This window comes from Syzygium oleosum, unplaced genomic scaffold (genome assembly GCF_021117445.2).
Source record: "Syzygium oleosum isolate NSW1041296 unplaced genomic scaffold, Sole_v2.1 Sole_v2.21, whole genome shotgun sequence".
NCBI lineage: Eukaryota > Viridiplantae > Streptophyta > Magnoliopsida > Myrtales > Myrtaceae > Syzygium > Syzygium oleosum.
This window is the reverse complement of record NW_026607505.1, coordinates 3,890,313-3,906,169: the sequence shown is the minus strand read 5'-3', so window position 1 is coordinate 3,906,169 and position 15,857 is coordinate 3,890,313. Positions and strand designations below refer to the sequence as shown.

The 15,857-nt window shown below is 40.4% G+C and overlaps 3 protein-coding genes across 3 annotated transcripts; 2 read left to right on the top strand and 1 right to left on the bottom strand.

Moving 5' to 3' along the window:
* Positions 1-4,438: 4,438 nt before the first annotated feature.
* Positions 4,439-6,288, bottom strand: LOC115671334 (transcription factor RAX2-like). Its single transcript, XM_030592877.2, has 3 exons — positions 6,103-6,288; positions 5,530-5,659; positions 4,439-5,142 (listed from the first exon to the last, which is right to left on the bottom strand). The coding sequence occupies exons 1-3, from the start codon at positions 6,236-6,238 to the stop codon at positions 4,542-4,544; spliced, it is 867 nt and encodes a 288-aa protein (XP_030448737.2). The 5' UTR covers positions 6,239-6,288; the 3' UTR covers positions 4,439-4,541.
* A 4,313-nt stretch (positions 6,289-10,601) lies between these two features.
* Positions 10,602-12,092, top strand: LOC115671336 (uncharacterized). Its single transcript, XM_030592881.2, has 2 exons — positions 10,602-10,707; positions 11,422-12,092. The coding sequence occupies exon 2, from the start codon at positions 11,433-11,435 to the stop codon at positions 11,814-11,816; it is 384 nt and encodes a 127-aa protein (XP_030448741.1). The 5' UTR covers positions 10,602-10,707; positions 11,422-11,432; the 3' UTR covers positions 11,817-12,092.
* Positions 12,093-13,357: 1,265 nt separating this feature from the next.
* Positions 13,358-15,343, top strand: LOC115671335 (glutamyl-tRNA(Gln) amidotransferase subunit C, chloroplastic/mitochondrial). Its single transcript, XM_056320829.1, has 6 exons — positions 13,358-13,722; positions 13,831-13,871; positions 14,300-14,355; positions 14,488-14,539; positions 14,645-14,742; positions 14,923-15,343. Exons 1-5 carry the CDS (start codon positions 13,471-13,473, stop codon positions 14,724-14,726), a joined length of 483 nt encoding a protein of 160 aa, XP_056176804.1. The 5' UTR covers positions 13,358-13,470; the 3' UTR covers positions 14,727-14,742; positions 14,923-15,343.
* Positions 15,344-15,857: the final 514 nt, after the last annotated feature.

Genomic DNA, 15,857 nt, shown 5'->3' with positions numbered 1-15,857 from the left:
TGAGAGCTTACTGAGTTATATGAGAAGTTTTTCTCTGGTCATTTTAAGTTCTCTCCTTTCTTTTCTTAAATTCGGTGTGGGTGCAAGTTATTCGTTTTGATTGTTGAAACTACACCAAACTTGTTTCTGACTAGTCCGTATGAATGTCAAATGATGTTGTGACGTTTTGTTTTGTCAAAGGATCGAAAGTTGTATCAAAAGAGCTAGCTTCTGCGATGGCAAAGACATATGGCCCCACTCTGTTCGACAGCAACTATTTCGTGCATGAAGCAGCTGCTCGAGAACCGAAGTATCGATGCAACTGGGGAGGTAAGAGACAGAAGTATCGAATTTGCATCGATCCATCACCTTCTATGCATTGACGATTGGATAAATATCCCCATTGCCGAAGGCTTTAATCACCTATTAGCCAAGCTTTTCTTTTTCTTTTCGTGCATATGTACATTATTAGCAAGACATTGTCGCGATTACGCAACTGCATTAGAGTCAAAATACTGGGGCTTCTTTCCATCTCCTTTTTCGGTAGATTGATTAGATTGTCTCTGGGTTTGCTTTAGTGTACGTCGACCGGTCCATCTTCTTGAAGGGTGCACTCCTCCACGTAGGTTTGATGTATTTGGTTCCGATAAAAAGGGTTTGTTCTGGAGAGGAATGAAAGGGCACGCATCTTCTTCAATGAAAGTGAGCCGCCGTTTAGAGAAGTCCTCTACAGAGCCGCGAGAACAAAGAAAACAGAATGCACAAACGTTCTCAAGGCTCGGTGAGTTTATTTGGTCCAATTAAGTTATTTATTTATAAACACTTTGAATTTAGGCTTAAATTTAGGTGTGAAAAAGACTCTAGCATATAAGCGAATTGTAACTCTGATTTTCCGATTATAGTGGATTATTTGTTGCTGGCTCTCCCCGTGAATGTAGGTACCGATATTCGGACCGAACCACATAAATCTCTGGTGTCATTTATCAGTCCTCGTTTACAATATGAGTGTTAAATAAGTTTATAACTTACTTAAACCCAACTCATTTCTACGACTTTCTCTTCATTCTCTCTCGCTTTCACTCGATCTCGCGCTTATTCATTATGCACTTTCACCTCAGTTTGAGTATAAGTTCTTTCACATTTGATTAAACATGAACATGTTTTAATAATATGGATCGGGTTGAGTTAGGTACGGGTCAAAACGGGTTAAATAGGTCTATTTTGATCGGATTATTTTTTACCCGATCTAAACTCCACCTGTTTGACAGGTTCAGAACGGAAGGACCAATAGTGAACATTTCAAAAAACTAGGAGGCCGGTTTTGGAAAAAGATAAACAAAAGTAGGAGAATGGTTACTAACTTCGGACGAAAGTAGAGGTGTCGTGTTGACCTGAGCTAACTTGCCAGCGGGAAATGCTCAGACAGCGCGATTACTATAAGCGAGTTGTTTTGAACGGTTCAACTCCAAAGGCAAAATAGACATTGGCTACCGGCACTAAATTAATCACAAAGGGCAAAATCTTTTTAAAAAAAAAACAGCAATGGGCACATCACCTTCTTAAATGATAAGATTCTTAGGGGGCAAGAAAACAACGCAGGGACCACCTTGGTTTGAAAAATAGGGAATACAATCGAGTCATGCCTTATGTCAATTTATTTTGTCCTTCCGACCCTTACTATTTTCCCAAATAATAATTGCAGCCCTTTATTTTATTTTTATTTTTTAAATAAGGATAAATGCATTGAAAGTTCTAAAACTTGTCACGATAGTGCCATTAAGTGCTGAAACTTTCAAAAAGTGTAACTAAGTCCCAGAACTCGCCACAAAATGCGATTGAGTTCTAAAACTTTCAAAAAAATGTAATTAAGTCTTACAACTTGTCAAATCGGTTCAATCAAGTCTTTCCGTTGATTACATTTTTTTGAAATTTTTAGGACTCGATTGCACTTACATGATAAGTTTTAGGACTTGATTGTACTTTTTGAAAATTTTAGGACTCAATTGCACTTTTGTGACAAGTTTTAGGACTTCCAGCGCTTTTATCCCAGAAAAAAATAATTAATCAAGAAGATCATTAATTTACGAATAGTTGCGTTCAAAGTCTTCTCTAAGGAACGACAATCCATGCAGCGACTTTGTACCGGCTCAATTATATGAGGACGGTCACTCACACTCCCAAGAATATTACTATATGTCGTGGGTCGCTGGACGAGATTAATGTCGGTGCGCACTGTTCTTCGGAATCTTTATTCTTTTTTTCTCATTCAGACCCATGATTTTCTTTTATAATTCGTCGGTCAGAAGTTGAGCGATATTAACATAAATCTGTAATGTTCGATCGTGCTCTTCCGTAAATTACAGAGAATGTTCCCACCGGGTGCCCCTAGAGTTGGTTTTTAAAAACGTGTGGGGACTAATGTCGTTTAGCTCGTGGCTCATTAGAAGGATGAGCACCAAACGACCTGCCGGATCTCAAGGGTCAATTAGGGAAAATGAGGTCATTATGTGGATTTTTTTTTTTCCCAAATCGGGCTTCTTTAGAGTATATGGTTTTCACCGATAGGCATGCGGTCCTGCAAGTAAATGGATTGGAGAGTGGGGACGCTAGCATCACAAGTGGAGTAAATTGAAAATGCAACTAAGTGCTAAAACTTTCAAAAAGCGCAATCAAAGTCCTAAAATTTATCAAATTGGTCAAATCAAGTCCTTAGAGCATGCACGTTCGGTGTAAAAGTAATTCTACAGAAAAGGCCTCATCCATCTTTGATATTCAGAATTGTAGTCATCCAATCTCGATTCAATAGTACGTGAGGCTGCTTGTGTAATTCTTTTTACTATGTATACTAAGAAAGCAATTTCTGTCATCCCCTACATGAGCTTGGCAGCTTCCTATGTTTGATTTACATGGTGGCTTTACAACTTTGGCCTTAAAGACACATTTAAGAGGGAATATTCACAGGCATGTAATGCCACCAAGAACTGAGCGATGACACAGGAACCAAATCGTGGGTCGTATCTGGACGTCTCTGTCATTTAAGAACCTCAAGCCCCAACCCACCCTTCGCTTTTGACCTTTTGAGCGTTCCTTTTCGAAAGCTAGCGAATGACAATGGTCAAGGGGGCCTTTGCAACATGCACTGCTTGACCCCCAAATGGCGGGTGAACATGAAATTCTGGTCCCTGAGGACGTTTCTAAGCTGAGTGCAAGGTTGAAGAAGCAATAAAATGTGTCCTGAAAGCGAGTGTGCAGCCGATTTGGCCAAGAATAGCTTGATTACTACGACGCTCTTCTTCCCGTGAAAGTTTGTCTGCTGAAATCTGGGTGAGGATAGAAGAGTGACCGGAACCCATCACATACATGAAGAAAGAGTCAAGAAGAGGATGAGTTGCAGATGCACAGTACACAGTACGAGCTGGTTCACATGCTTGGACAAATAAAAGCAACATCATGCTCGAGGTTCACGAGATCATGATCTTCAACTATGCTTGCTAAGTTTGTTCCTTTCTGCATCTGTCCCGGATGTTACATCCGCCTTAAACTATCTGTCTCCGTAGAGTCACGAATAATGCAGATACAATTATCATTGCCTAAACTCGTTCGACTGCACCAAGCTAATTATATTTGGAAAATGGTTGAACCTGTGAGTCGGCGTGAATGGTTTTGTCGAGCATTCTTCCATAAGCTAAGTCTGCACAATACGAATATGCCGGGACGGTTTATCTTTTTCCTATGTACAAGAGAAATCTCCGTTAGAGAATCTTTTGTGGTTAATGTTTGAAAGAGGGCATTGAATTGGTCGTGAGGTGCCTCTCTTTCATGCAACTTTTGTGAACGTTGACAGGCCAGAGACGAGCAGACACGCTGATGCAATCCTCTTCACATTCCTTGTCAAACGTCCTTATTTCACAACAAAGTGATACAGGACCAAATCTTCCCTGCCCCACTCCGTCAGATTCCCAAGTGAAACCTCTTAACGGACACTCAGACACACATGAAAAGGTTGTGTTGCGAGTAGTGATGCACATGTCAATGACACAATTTGATGTGAGTCTATACGTGCACCGAACGCACAGGTGGAACATTCGCATGCAAAGCAAGCAATTAGTAGTTGAGAAAGCACATATGCTTAGTGTGTACATACAGGAGATTTGTCGAGTCGATACGTCAAGGCTCGAATTTCATTACTAAGAGACATTCATATGCAAACCTATGCAAAGGCGACTTGACATTAGTGAGATGGTTTCTGATCAACGCTCCGTAATACAATTGAATCTATCATAAGTCCTCTATGCCAACGTACCCTTTTTCTCTCTTTTGAATTCACAGGACTGAGCCCAAGCCCATCTCTACCTATAATCAATTTGTACATGACGTGTTTCGACTTCAAGACGAGCATATGTTCATATAGCAGTTAAAGGTGTAAATTAATTGGTCTAGGAGCATGCAGAAAAGAAAATTCCTAGAAGTTTCCTGTATTCCTGTGCCCATTGAATCCTCCATTGTTTCTTTCAGTCATTTCAATATTGAGCTATACTGCAGTACTGCAATATGGTCTTGCTTCAGCATATATAGTTTAAATCAGAACTCGGAACATAGTTGCCACAGTTGAGAGAGTTCTCCTGAAACCAGAGGCCACTGTTGTCACTGAGGAATCCAAACCCGAAATCCATCATTGCAGTGGCCTCATCGAGTGTTCCTCTGTTGCAAGTGAGCAGTGAAGCCTTGTCGTCCATTGCCAAAGACGACGATGAACTCGAGATGCTGGATGAATTAGAAATGCTTGAAGTCGATACCTTTGAACTCATGTCGATTTCATTAGACTTTATGTGATTGAAGCCTGTGTAAGGATAATAAGGCGAATTGTGAACATTCGCAGTAGTTGCTCCATCATATATAACCTGGCATTCGGCAGCTGTGAAAGTCTCGATCTCCGAAACTGAAAATCCACGGTGGTACACGTCGAGATTTGGCAAACCAGAAGGATGGTTGCTTGCGAACCCAAGGAGAGCAGGGGTGTTAAAAGTGGACATTGTGTTGTTGCTGCCGTTATTAGCCCCCTTAACTTTTCCGGCAAGTCTTTTCTTCTTCAACTTGGTGTTCCAGTAGTTCTTGACGTCGTTGTCTGTTCTTCCGGGCAATTGAGATGCTATGATGGACCACCTATTAAAACAAAAAAAATGTATGTTAATATAATATATATGAATAGTTGCAAGTGAAAACAAAAACAGTGACGAAATTGTAGTGCAACTCTTGTTATTTTGTGTACATACTCTTTGCTTTAAAACCAGGACTATGATGTCTTCTAATGTGTTTATTACTTAACAAAAAGGCGAATCCCATTTCCCGCTCCAAAAGTAGAGATGTTCTGCACTCAATAGCTCCAATTTGATCCTTCAGAGCATTCTTACATGAATTTGACTGTAACTAAGAGAGTGAAACGAGTATCGATTCACTTGAACTTGCAAATAGAGGATGGTATGTTTCTGGAGCGAGGAACTACCAATCATAATTCAACACAAACAGGGAAAAATTAAGCTGAGAAATTGCCTGCTTCCTATTTCATTGTAGAGATTGCATATGATATTATCTTCATCTTCAGTAAAACCACCATGCTTGATATCTGGTCTCAGATAATTGAGCCACCGTAAGCGGCAACTCTTCCCGCACCGTCTAAGGCCTGCAATAGGTAGAGCACACCATTACAATAGATGAGCCAAGGAGTGAGAACGTATAACAATCTGAAATTTCAGCTGGAAAGAAAATAGCTTGAATGGTAACTATGAAGCAAAAAACAAAAAGAAAAATACTGGAAACAATACTTGGAAGTGAAGGAAAGGAAGCTTGTGCAAGAAGTAGCAGCGAAGAAGAGAAACAATAGCTTCCACAGGCTAAAAAGTTTGAACTTTTAATGGAACAGTTTGGCTCAGAACTCCTAAGAGCTTCAAATTTTCTTATAGATTCTTAGTTGTGTTTGCACTCATGCTTATTGATGCACATGAATATCCTAAACCGTTGTTATATGCTCGTTTCTTGGGATCTGAAGGCTCTCTCGATGCAAGTCCAGTGCACAAAGGCCAAGTCTAAGTGGTAACCAAAATGGGTGTCAAAGGGAAGATAGACCTGCTTTCTTGGGCAAAGCAATCCAATTTCCACCAGTGCCATGAGCTTCCAGATAGCTCTTGAGAGTTGCATCTTCTTCGGGCGACCACGGTCCTCTCTTCACGTTAGCTTTGTCACAGCATGGTGCTCTTCCCATGGCTACTCACAGAGAGAGAGAGAAGAGAGAAGAGAGAAGAGAGAGAGTTGGTAAGGGACTCCTCAAGAACCTGTGGGCTCCTAGTGTGGGTTTTATAAAGTTGGTAAAGATTGACTCTGCAATCTTCCCTGACTCCTTCCCTATTTTCAATTTTAATGCTTTTGTTTTTCACATTTTAAAATACATTGCTACTTTGTTCTTTTTGCTCAATCTCAAGTCCTTTAGGGCAAAAAACAACTAATCACATGTTTCTGGACCATGCTGGATGGAATGGCTGATTATTCAATTAGCTTGATGAGACTTGACTTATATTCTAAGGTGAATAAACAGTTGATCTACAATGTCAAGTCCAATGGTTAGGAGTTAATGACGTACAAATTTATCTGTACACACACGAGACTACTTCAAACTTCAAAGGGGCCGGGTTTTCTCTTGTCTTTGTTTCATGTTTTTTCACTTTTTCCTTTAGTTCTTTTTCAAATTTTGGCTCCTCTTTTCTTTTTTTTTTCGGGTTAGCTGTTTCTGCATGTAAACTACATGATCTGTGTGATCAACACGGTATAAATATTTACTTTGACAAAACTGTTTCTTACTTCAGTGAGAAAACTATAGTTTGCTTTATATGGATGACAATAATGGAGGCACACTTTTTTAGCTCATGCCAAAAGCATCAGGTGGTCCACAAAGACAACTCCATCTATTAGAGCTCCCTCCTGGCCTTCTTGGTTCTTTCCTTTTTCCCTTTCAAATTTTGCCTCTTTTAGCAGAAGTCTAAGGCTCTTCCTTTAAAAGTCTACTTACTCCGCGCTTCTCCTCTGCTAACAATGTATCTAGCCGGTGTTTTTCTCTCTCTCCTTTATTACATGTGAGTCTTCCATTGACGCAATGTTTTATCGAATCATAGGACATTAGCCAATAAATATGAGGTAATCTATGCCCTAGGTTGGTTTTTACAAGACATCTGTGCACCTTTCTACCATGAATCTTGTGTACTCCAGACAGCCGTCTACTTATGCAAACTCAAATAACTAACTATTTGTTTTATCACTAATAGAAAACCGATATTCTAGATTTACCTGGATGATGAGCATGGCTTGTTCTATTTTCAATTGAAGCTTGACTGTTTCTCCTATTAAGTTGTTGCGGTCGGTTAAATCATGTTTAAAATGAAATTTGGGTGTATTTTATTCGCTGTCATAGGTTCTAGCCAAAGAGCAATCCAGAGACTTACATAAACAGAAATGGCGGAATGACAAGACTTGAGTTTTGATTACCTCGGTTGAGATACGGACCTTTTCCACTTAACCAAAATCCATGACATTGTCAGTATATAGGAATGATTCAACCTAGCTCTTGAGACATCCCTAAGTACATGCAATATCCTGATATTTTTCCAAAGAAGATGTCCAGCTCTGCCCAGTCTGCATGTCGTCTCTGATTCAAACTTACATATCTCATGTTGTAAGCGTAAGCAATGAAACGGTCAAGTGGTTGAAGCATTCCACTACAACGTACAACCTCGCAGATGTGATGTTATCAACAAGACGAGAGTTTATACATCCTAGTTACTAATAATTCCTACATGAAAAGCTTTAAATATGCAGCAACTGTCAATTCCAATACAATACTATCAGAAACATAACCCTCACAAACTTGAACAATTCACATCTCCCGATTAGTACAATAACACACTTTCCATGAAAAAAGAAGTTGTCATACACATTTTTTGGAGAAATTCCGGCTTAATGAGTCAAACCACGCCAAGAATGCTGCTGACTATTAGTTAGCTTGGAGGAAAATGGTGGTATTTCGTTTCTGTGCGGAAGAAATAAGAAATCAAGGACTGAATCAACCACAATCTAAAGTAAGTGAAAACTTATTGGCTAATCACTAAATGGGTCTCAAGACCTTGACTAAGATTAGCTGGTATTAAGGTGAGAATTCATAAACCGAGTCAATCATACCAACAAAGCTGCATCTTTTATCACGGGGTCGAGGTCTGTTTCTTGTAGCATTCTTAGAGCTCATGATGGAAATCCTGTTTCATAACAAGAGATCTCGAAGGACGATAAAGTCTAAACGCATTAACATACTCATGTCACATCTAATTCTACTCATAAGTTAAGCTATAGAGATTTCTCACCGACTGCTAATTAAGCATATTTAACTACTTGTCATCATTATACATATTATTGCGCAGGACTTAACCGTCAAGCTGCGCCTAATACGTGCACTTACGTTGGAGCGCACATCAATAGACTTTATGGACCGAGTCCGAAAGGAGCTGCTCGGGGTTGATTAACTTCAAGATCATCGCGAGAAACTATGATGAACACGGTTGATTTGGTAAATACCAAACGAAGTGGGTTGTATCTTTCACGTTCTAAGCCTTTTTTAACTCCATCAAGGATTAAGTATTGGTTGCATTACGTACTTCAAACCGAAGTTAAGTGAAGGAAAAAGTTAGGTGGCTTGAGTATTATGCAAGCCAGAGAAACCCAAGTGGAATTATTCTCGTGCCTTGGACCCAGTCTCATCCTGATAAAAGAAATTTAGAAACAGCTTGAGTGGTAAAAAGGAAATCTCTTATTTGATTGAAATGATACTTTATTTTAAACTCTCTGTCATGATCTCAAATCTTTTTTAAAAACCTACATGTTCATTGGTGTGGAATTCACTGTCCAGGCCTGTCTGGGATCCTTTTCAACAGTATTTCACCAAAACCTCTATGCTCACCGAACCTCAGGAAAGGTTCAAGGTTTACTCTTTGTTCGAAAAATATGTACAGATTCATAGAATGATAAAAACCCGCTTTGCGTTAATTATTCGGTAGTTGTTAGCTATACACAATAACGAGCGAAAGTGCAACCGATAAGGGATTCGCATCGCCAAGCTCTTAATAAGCCTTCTTAAGGCCTGCATTATCTAGAAACTGTCCATCTTGGAGAACAAGAAGCTGAGAAGTTTTGGGCCCTATGAACTCTTGACTGAACTGATATCAACCTGGAACTGGAAGAGAACTTCTGTCACGGTATGAGGACAGATATGGGGAAGAGGGGGGTGTTGTGTTGTCTTCTTTCGGGGGTAACCTCAACCTGCACTTGGGATTTTTTCAGAGAATCATTTTGTCTTGTCATGCCACAAAACTGAGGTTGTATCCGAAGCAATTATGAGATTCTTGCCTGTCACTTCACATGGCTGTATCGTGATCATCTTCATCGAGCTAAAAAAGGTCGGACTCTTCATGATCTTCCTTGAAACAGCTTTCTCCATTGGAGTGTGCAGTGACGAAACAAGGCCTGGACTTGGTCAACCCAACGTCGGCATTTCTCTCTTTTCTCTTTTTTTTTGGGTGGGTGATTTTTTTTTCTTTCCTACTTTTCCTCTTCCGTGATAGGACCTCGAGAGAGACCTGTTCAACGAGTGGGACTAATAAGTTATCTTGCAGAACTTCATTTGACCGTGTCCACTAAACTGGGAAGTCGGTTCTCGGGCAGTGCGGGAACAGATGGTTTTTTTTTGTTTATTTATCGTTAATGTTTAAAATGAAATTGAAGATGTTCCCGATAATTAGGGCATTCGTACAATTAATGAGTTACGTGTAACATCGTATGTTTCACAGAGATTTTTTCAATTTTTAGCAAAATTTAATTAGAATGAACAACTACTGTTGTATTTTGATTTGTTCGTACCATCTTATTCAAATGCATAAGTAAATGCAATCGCTCGAGCCTTCAGAGGCCTTCTTTTGTGAAATGAGAGATAAATTAGGTTTTCTTTCATAGATTTTTAAGAAATGAAAAGATCTAAAAAAAAATCAGTATAGTCCAGGTGGACGATTTTACACTTAGAATTGGGAGCCAGACCGAAATTTACCAATTCCAATTTTATGGAACCAGGAACTGGACCGATGTCCCGCGAATCGCCAGAACCAGCCAGTTCGAGTGATTTCTTTTGCTCACCCCGACACTCAACCACGGAGATTAGAGTCTCTAAAGCCTATCGTTAAGCGGTTCGATTAGGCTTTTCATACGTGACGACATGGTTTAGTCTCTCAATTAAGTCCATTTCTGAGTTATTTTAGGGAATTTAATCTCATGAATTACAAGAGATAAAAAAAATTTTAAAAAAAAGCTCGGTTTTGGCTTGATTCCATGCTAAAATCTCATTCTATTCGATTCGATTTCGTTGTCAAAAATTCGAGCCCGACACAGCTCGGTCCGACGTCCGAACCGAGCTAGACCGCAATGAGCTCGCCCCCTAGAACCGGGTCCGTCCGTGGACCGTGGGTACCCAGATTTCAATCTGCGGGGCCTAATTTTAACTCGAGAGTCCTCTATTTTTACTTCAATTGCAAAATAGGGTCCAAACAGCCCAGAAATTAGGAAAGAGGCCCATTTCGTCTTCATATCGGTCCCCTCTCTCTCTCCCTCTCGTCTCGGATTCACGGCACACTCAAGACTCAAAAGGTTCGGTTTTTGGTTGATTCTTTGCTTCTCTTAATTCTATCTTGATGGAGCTAGCGTTCCCTTGCTTCGCGCTGCATTATGTATCCGTTTGTTTCGCCCGGATTGATGTTCAATTCGTGCGCCGGTTATTGGGAATCAATAGATGGTTGAATTTCGCGCTATGGTTGAGTAGAGCTTTAGATGCGGAGGTGTTGGCTCATCATGGAGCGTGAACTCAAACTGGGAATTCTAGCTGTGTTCTTGTTCATGTTATGTGTCCGCGCGTGCGTGTGTACCCCACAGGTTTAGATAGATTGATTGATGATTTCAGGTCTCGGTTCAAGTTCATGTGCTGTGTGCACCATGCTTGGGTTTCTGTGTGGTGTTTGCTCTGTGTCCCTTTGGCCTCATTGAAAATGGGTGTCATGTATTGTTGGCGTGATTGGGGATTTGTTGGTAATGCTTTCTTTGTAAATGTTCCGAGTTTGGTAGGAATGCTTAATGTAATGATGCATACGTGAGGTGTAGAAGATGATATTGTGAACATGCCTCGTATTGCATTCGGGTATAAGTTTTAGGAGATTGTGCATGGCGGGCCTAGACTGAAGTTACAGGAAATTCGAAGACCCTTTTCCCGTTGGAGCCCTAAAACATTTTGAGATTTGTCTCACTGAATGGCTTGTTCACGATTCGCCTGCTGGCTGTTGATTGTGCTTCTCATGGAATGATTTTCAGGATGAGATGACATGACTGTCCTAAAGAGGTATGTGCTGAGGCTGTTCATATCATTGAAGTACGTCACGGCGAATGTCGTGGACCGGAATGACGGGCGGATTGTGGCCACAGCATCGACGGTTGAGCACTCCATCAAAAACTCTCTGGAGTGTGGCAGGTCTTGCAATGCTAAGGCCGCAGGTGTCATCGGAGAGGTGTTGGCTATGCGACTCAAGGTGGAAGGTCTTGAGCAGGGACTCGGGAGAGGCATTCATGTTGACATGAACAAGGAGATAGAGAAGAAAGGATTCAAGAACAGAACAAAGATCTGGGCGATTGTCAATGCTCTAAAAAACAATGGCGTCAAACTCATCCTTGATGAGAAAGAGGACGATCCTCTTCGGCGTAGTTATTAGACGGTTCCTTCCTTTTCACTTTCATCTTGCTGAATGCAGTGAAACCGAAAGATGATTTGTACGAGACTACAATGACCTGTACAAGATGTACGTCTTTGGCCTCGAATGAGCCCGTGCTGGAACGTTGCTCCTTCGGCTCTCGAGTATGCTGTGCTGAATTTGGGCCATCTTTCTCCTCTGTGCCCACAGTATTGGCTCCTGGGCTGCAAACTCGACTAAAGGACTATCGAAGCATTTTAAGATGTGTTCATTTACGATGCCCGGATCAATCACCAATCTGCTGAGTTTGTTTTCTTTTCATTTGGTTTTGGAAGCAGCATTATCGAGCTTCTCTGGTGCGCTTATGTTCGCCAATGAGTGAGCTTCCTGTCTTGGTTTACTCTTGAGACCAAGGCTGAGGAAAGGATCTTTTTTCTGAGTTTTGAAATTGCCTGATTGTTGTACTGTATATGATATCCATCAACCTCTATGTCTAAGTGATTATTTTGAATTATGACTTTATAGAAGTTAAGAGCAGCAGTCTAACTCTAGTTACTATAAATCTCTGCTTCTGGAAACCAGAAAGAGCTAGAAGTCATCCCTCAGGTTCATCACTAAGTGTTAAATGTTGAGATGCACTCATCACCTCCACAAATCTCTACATCAAGGGTCAGTGGTAGCATTGTATTTTTGGTTTGAATGATACAACTTGCCAACTTAAGATAACATTGCCGAGGAAATCAAGCAGCAAAACTCAGACATTTTTGCCAAACTGAAGTTTAACTTGCCAACTGATTCATGATTGTCAATTTATTAGTTACATTAATGACGCGGTGTACCCAATCAATCGCATTGCCCTTTGTACTTTGATCTACAATTCGTGCGCTTGCGTTGCTTCTCCTAGTTTCATTCCGATGTGATGCCCCCAATACATCATCATCCACAAAATACCTTCTTACTTAGGGCTATGACCAATAGCTGGGGAAATAATTTAGATACACTCGAGCAAGTTTTTTTCTATTCCAAAATGTAATTCGAATTATTCATTATTCTACTTTTTTTTGTGTGGATTCAGTGTTATTTTTTTTAAAGAACATTCGCAGATGTTATTTAGTAAAAAATATATCCGCTCATAGATCAATAGGCATAGGCATGTATAAACTCTTCACTTAGGACAATTCTATCGCTTCGTAGGGAAAAATTGAAACATTGTTCCGTGTCAGTAAAATATGAAAATCATTGGTACCGTCAAAACTTGTGGGCAATAAAATTTTGACTGGCAACTTATTTAGCGGACAATAGATTAGTCACTTACCAATTCTTTTGTAAAAGTGAATTTTAAACTATTTCGACAATTTATCAAATGGTAAGTGAACTCAAATAAGATTTTATAATTCTCTATTAAAGTTACAATTTTAACACATTCATAAGCTACATAAACAAATATCATTAAATTAGTGAAATTTGAAGTAGTCCAGCAACTATGGTTGAAATACTGGAAATTTATCAAGAACTGCATAAGTTGTCTGTCAAAATTCTATCACCGATATTGACAGTCATCACTGTTTATCCAACCAAGGAGTAGAATCCTGCCGCCGCCTTCTTCTTCTTCACATATCCTGATAACGTCGCCTCCATTAGCGAGAGAGAGAGGGAAAGCAAGGAGGAAAAAACCATGGCAATGGCGGGTCGAGCTCTGCTTCTGCTGAAAGGAGCAGTACCCACGAACCATCGCCGTCTCCTCTTCACCCGCAACATCGTCACCTTCTCGAACTCCATCCCTCTTGTTCTTCATGCCAGACCCGACAGAGCAATCATCCGTAGCTGCTCAACCTCGAAATCTCCCTCCTCCTTCTCCTCCTCTCTCGAGCCTCCGGACTTGCCTCGCTTGGCTGAAACTGCCCGCATTTCTCTCACCCCCCAGGAGGTATGCGTTACGGTGTACACTGAACGCGCTCCTTTTGTGTTCTTGCGTCTGTTTTCGATCTTTATGCTTCGGTTTCCGTTCCAATGCTCCCGCTTTTTTCGTCTCTAGATTGAAGAGTTCACTCCGAAGATTCGACAAGTGGTAGATTGGTACGCCTCTCTCTATCTCCGTCTAGAAATTCTCGTCATTCGTTGTGAATTGTCTCGATTATGGTATGGAAATTAATAATTAGCAGCATCACTTGAGGGGGGCTTTTTGTGATGATCAGTTTTGGCTTCTTGATGCTGCCTTTCCGAACGAGGTTTACAACCTGTTAAAAATTTCAATTTGGTTTAGTTCACCCTTTAACACTCCGAATCGCAGACTAGTTTTATCCACTCCTCTGTTACGGGCTTTTCAGGAGTTAGCTTAGTTATGCAAGTTATAGATTCCTGTGAATTGGAAACATTAATGTTGGGGATGTTGTTAATTGTGATGAGCAACTCTTTCTTGCAAACGATATAGACATTATCTGGTCCATGCAGTTCAATTTTCGCGATCTTTTTATGCTGTTTTTCGGATGGTGTGCTAATGTCAGGTTTGGACAGCTTCAAGATGTGGAGCTCCAAAGCATCGAACCCGCATTAAGAGCAGGTTCTTGAAGCACTATGAGATTGTTAATTTGTCTTCAAAGCGTAGGCTGCATGTATCTTGCATCTGTTGCAGCAAAGTTGAGAGAATTTGCATTGTTCATCTATAACGTTTACTGGTTGATTGACCTTGTAGATACTGACAGCAACCAATTGCGTGTGGATGTTCCCGAAACGTTTGACAACAGGTCATAGTTTTCCCTTTCGACTCTTTTTTTTCAGGTTACTGTGCTAGTGGTTGATTATGTATTGTTTTTACCTCTAAGTTGAAGCTTGACTTTGTTCTGTAATAGGGAGGCCTTGATATCTTCTGTTCCAAGCTACAATGAGCCATTTATTAAAGTCCCCAAAGTTTTGAACAAGGAGTCGGAGTAGATTCATCCGTCTCCAGGTAAGTTTTTGATATGAAGATGCTTTATTGGCACAACTTGATGGAAAACCTGTGAAATTTGAGATTTTCATATCTTGTTACAAATGACAGCATTGTACACTATGATGAAATAGCAATCTTTTGCTGATCACTTTGCTTTAGCTTATGAATTTGAGTTGGATTGCGTTTCGCTGTATGTAGGGGGTGGCATTGGCGTCCAAGAACTTGCTCCTGTCTATGATTGAACTCGACCAATCATCCATGCTTTAGCATCTCACAGTTGACGGCAGTATTCCACTCCACCTTTCAGACATATTAGTGCCACTGGAGTAAGCTAAGATTTTTCAACATGAGGCAAGATGTGAGTCCTCCATAGGGTCGATTCTTGTTTGGATACTCATAATTATTTAACATTATTTGTTAGAACTTATTGAAGTAGAACATGAAGCTGGCAGTGTTAATCGTAGTGTTGGGGAGTGCTTATCCGACTTTTCCAAGTCGATCACCGATTAGATGATATGTTTGGTCTGGCATTGCTGTAATGAATAATGATGTGTAGCAACTATGGCTTTACCTTGGTGCTTACAAGGTGGTATGATATTTCACTTTGCATTTCAAAGAATCAAGAAGGAACTACTTTGGCACATCCTTAACTACTTCGGTACTCATTTTCTTGCCCCATAGTCTATTATCTGATACAATGTCGAGGCTTCTTTGTGTTATCTGGGTTGTCTTCGCCTTCTCCAAGTTCCAAGACATATGTAAAGCCCCGCAGCTTAGTATCAAAAGCTACTGTCTGCAAAATCCAAATGCGAACCAAATGGGCATGAACATTGGTCACAATAACAAATATGGATCTTGGTCTGTTTACTGATTGTTATATTGATTGTGTGTAAAAAACAGCAGATTCTGAAGGTGGTAAATGTCTTCCATGAAGCACAAACATAGCCTTCTTTTCTACTGCTTTTAGTAGAACATTCCTCAAAGATTGCTTCTGTGTTCCACAAACAGAGCGCGAAAGATCCTCTATAGCTTTTTTTCAGCACCTTGAGCTTCGATGTCGCCTCCGGGTCAAAGGAATCTGTCTTATTGTTTCGATCTTGCTTATATACACGCCCTCGTTGTTTAAGACAGAC

Coding starts and splice junctions, on each gene's coding strand:
- LOC115671334 (XM_030592877.2), bottom strand. CDS start 6,238: ATGGGAAGAGCACCATGCTGTGACAAAGCTAACGTGAAGAGAGGACCG. Junction 5,660..6,102: donor TGCTTTGCCCAAGAAAGCAG/GTCTATCTTCCC, acceptor TACCTATTGCAG/GCCTTAGACGGTGCGGGAAG. Junction 5,143..5,529: donor TACAATGAAATAGGAAGCAG/GCAATTTCTCAG, acceptor TTGTTTTAATAG/GTGGTCCATCATAGCATCTC.
- LOC115671336 (XM_030592881.2), top strand. CDS start 11,433: ATGACTGTCCTAAAGAGGTATGTGCTGAGGCTGTTCATATCATTGAAG.
- LOC115671335 (XM_056320829.1), top strand. CDS start 13,471: ATGGCAATGGCGGGTCGAGCTCTGCTTCTGCTGAAAGGAGCAGTACCC. Junction 13,723..13,830: donor TTTCTCTCACCCCCCAGGAG/GTATGCGTTACG, acceptor TTTCGTCTCTAG/ATTGAAGAGTTCACTCCGAA. Junction 14,356..14,487: donor CGAACCCGCATTAAGAGCAG/GTTCTTGAAGCA, acceptor TTGACCTTGTAG/ATACTGACAGCAACCAATTG.